General features: G+C 42.7%; 1 protein-coding gene across 1 annotated transcript in view; it reads left to right on the top strand.

Moving 5' to 3' along the window:
• Positions 1-6: 6 nt before the first annotated feature.
• LOC106871368 (alpha-1,3-mannosyl-glycoprotein 4-beta-N-acetylglucosaminyltransferase A) overlaps positions 7-3,427 on the top strand; it is a 33,190-nt gene continuing 29,769 nt past the window's right edge. The window contains exon 1 of the mRNA XM_052974507.1: positions 7-819. Coding sequence (XP_052830467.1) covers positions 738-819 — 82 coding nt within the window. The 5' untranslated portion in view covers positions 7-737. The remainder of the gene's footprint in view (positions 820-3,427) is intronic.

The raw sequence follows: 3,427 nt of genomic DNA, 5'->3' as shown, positions 1-3,427 counted from the left end.
CACTACAGACACAGCTACTACTACTACCACCACACCAACAGCAGCAGCAGCAGCAACAACACCAACAACGTCGTCATCGCCATCATTGTGACTGCCACTGCCGCCGTCGCCGCCACCACCACCACTGCTATTACTACTACAACACCACCACCACCAATAACAACAACTACACCCACCTGCACTGCCACCACCATCACCACCACCACCGACTGCACCATCACCACCACTGTCCTTGTTGGCGGTGTTGCACAACCCCGCCTCCTTACCCTCCTCCTTCTGTTGCCTCTGTCAATCACCTCCCTCCCTATCTTTGTCACAGTGTTTGTCACAGTCGCTCCATTATTACATAGCTAGGCCTCTTCCCCACCACCCACCACCACTAACACCTATAGTACTCTTATTACTGCTGATATTACTGAAAAACTGTCTGGGACATTACTGCTGGCCTCATAGGTTGCACCACCACCACCACCAAGTGGTGAGGAGGTGACATTGGTGTTTTGTTCTTTCACACACACACACACACACACACACACACACACACTGTGTGTCCAACTGACACACGGAGATTTCAACTAGTTCCACATCCCCCCCACACACCCTGCTGTTTCCTTAAAATATCCAACCAACGAACCAGTCAGTTGAGGAAAGGAACCCAACCACCCGACCGACCGACCAACCAACCCTTAATTATTTGTCTTGGAGGGGCTACAGCTCACCACCGATTGGCTTACCGGATGAGAGCAAGACTGAAGAATGTTGTTCTTTTGCTGGTCATGGTCTTCGTTTTGCCCATATTCTTCATGGTGACCCGACCAGGTAAGCTATTTCCTTTTTTTCTCTTGTTTTTTCTTTTTGTTTTTCTCAAACAGCTTGAAAACATACAAGCCCTCTTCCCCACCCCAACTCTTAAACACCATAATGACCTATTCGAAACACACTTTTCTCACCAACCAGTCTCATTCACCTCCTCTTCCTCTCACCCCTCTATCTTACCCACTACACCCTAACCTTTCCCACCCACTTCATTTGTTTATTTTTCCTGTACGAGACGAGTTGCTATTAATTAAGATAATGAGATGATAATTTTTCAGAGCAATTAGTCTCAGCTCAAGGGTTTACATTTCCAATATTCCTTTCCACTCTGTGTTTGATCAGTTTTCTCCCTAATCCTCCTCACCAAATGTTCAAATCCAAACTGGATTCAAATTGGTTGTCTTTACAATAATTATATCTACAGGTCGGTGGCATGTAAAAAAAGCACCCGCTACACTCTCGGAGTGGTTGCTGTTAGGAAGGGCATCCAGCTGTAGAAATCATGCCAGATTAGATTGGAGCCTGGTGCAGCCTCCTGGTTTGCCAGTCCACAGTCAAACCAACCAACCCATGCCAGCATGAAAAGCGGATGTTAAAAACAATGATGATGATAATACATTATTTACATTCGACAGATATTTGTCCTCATCTTGTTTGTTGTTAACACACCATTTCGGCTGATATACCCTCCAGCCTTCATCAGGTGTCTTGGGGAAATTTTGAACCTGGGTTCTCATTCCTAAGGTATTTTTCGATGTTGGTATAATAACATTGAAAAATACCTTAGAAATGAGAACCCATGTTTGAAATTTCCCCAAGACACCTGATGAAGGCTGGAGGGTATATCAGCCAAAATGGTGTGTTAACAAACAAGATGAGGACAAATATCCGTCAAATGTAAATGTAAATTATGTACATAATTCTTCATCTCTTAAATATAGAACTGATGATGATAATGCCGATGATGATGAGGTGCAGGCATGGCCTTGTGGTTAAGAAGATCACTTTTCAAGCACGTGGTTTTGGGTTCAGTCCCACTGCGTGGCACCTTGGGCAAGTGTTTTCTACTATAGCTCTGGGACAACCAATATCTTGTGAGTGAATTTGATAGATGGAAACTGTGTGGAGACCTGCTCTGTGTGTTTGTTTTTTATGTGTGCGTGTCAGGTTAAGTCCCACTGGGGGGCACCTTGGGCAAGTGTCTTCTACTGTAGCCTTGGCTGACACAAACCATGTGAGTGGATTTGGGAGACAGAAACTGAAAGAAGCCCATCGTATGTGTGTGTCTTTGTAAGTTTGTCCTCCACCACTACAACCGGTGTTGGTGTGTTTACATTCCTGTAACTTAGCAGTTCAGCAAGAGACCGATAGGAAAAGTGCCAGGCTTAAAAAAAAACAAAAAAAAAACTGGGATAGATTTGTTGAGCTAAAAGTCTTCAAAATGGTGCCCCAGCATGACTGCTTGACAACTGGTGCTGGTTTGTTTATGTCCTCATAATTCGTGGCTCAGTAAAAGAGACTGATAACATAAGTCCTAGACTTAAAACAAGAAATGGGCTCAATTTGTTCTACTAAGACCCTTCAAGGTGGTGCCCCAGCATGGCCGCAGTTCACTGATTCAAAACAAATATCGAAGATCTATCATGTTTGCTTCAATTGCTTTGATCTCCAGCCATTGTCAAGTGTCTTTTGCCCCAAACTGAATTTGATCTTGGGACCTCTTTTTCCAAATTAAAGCTAATCTTTTTGTCCACTCAGCCACTGACATGTACCTGGGCAGGAATGAAACACCTGATAACAAACTAATTGGAGATGCTGCTACTGAATCCCAGGTAAACCCTGGTGAAGCAGATGTCCCTTTTCAATTGCATTCCCGCTGTGACCATCACCTCTTTTCCTTTAGTTCACAGAACCCAGAATTACATTTTCCAATATGTTCCTTTTGAAGACAGTATGGTTTGATTTGAGGAATATTTGGCTATGATTTCTAGAAGGTCAAGCATAGTAGTTTCATTGTTGGCTTGTGTGGTGCAAGCATTGACCTGTAATTAAGTTTATTTCCCAACTGCATGGTTTCAGATCAGTCCCACAACTTGATGACACTATGGGCACTGTCTTCTATTGTAGCCCCCAGGCTAACATGAAAAAGGGGATGATTATGATGATGATGGTCCAGAAAGGTGTTAATTTATTTTAGATATCTTCACAATATTTTTACTCTCCTCCCAGCCCTCACTTCACACCTTGGGAACCACTGGACTAGAGTGTCAACGAATAGAAAAGACAAGACTCTACTTCTTCAGGGAAATGGCCAAACATGGTGGCCACAAAAGAGTTGGCAGAAATGCAGGGAAATATTCCAATATTGATAAATACCCCCCCCCCAAAAAAAAAACTGAGTTTTTCAAATCAATTTGTTGAAATAAACTAAATTTGAAAACTTTTGTACACAATGGTAACAGATGGTTTGAGGAGACAAGGTGTTAATAAATTAGTGTTTGACATATATTCTGTTGGAAGAGTTGACTGTTCATTGTGTTTTTTGTTCTCCTCTTCAAATATCTGGGTTTTTTTCTTCTTGTTCTTGCAAACCACAGAACAAACAAGATTT

This window comes from Octopus bimaculoides, chromosome 18 (assembly GCF_001194135.2).
Source record: "Octopus bimaculoides isolate UCB-OBI-ISO-001 chromosome 18, ASM119413v2, whole genome shotgun sequence".
NCBI classification, from domain to species: Eukaryota; Metazoa; Mollusca; class Cephalopoda; order Octopoda; family Octopodidae; genus Octopus; species Octopus bimaculoides.
Note: the sequence above shows the minus strand (reverse complement) of the source record. Positions and strands in the feature narration are given on the sequence as shown.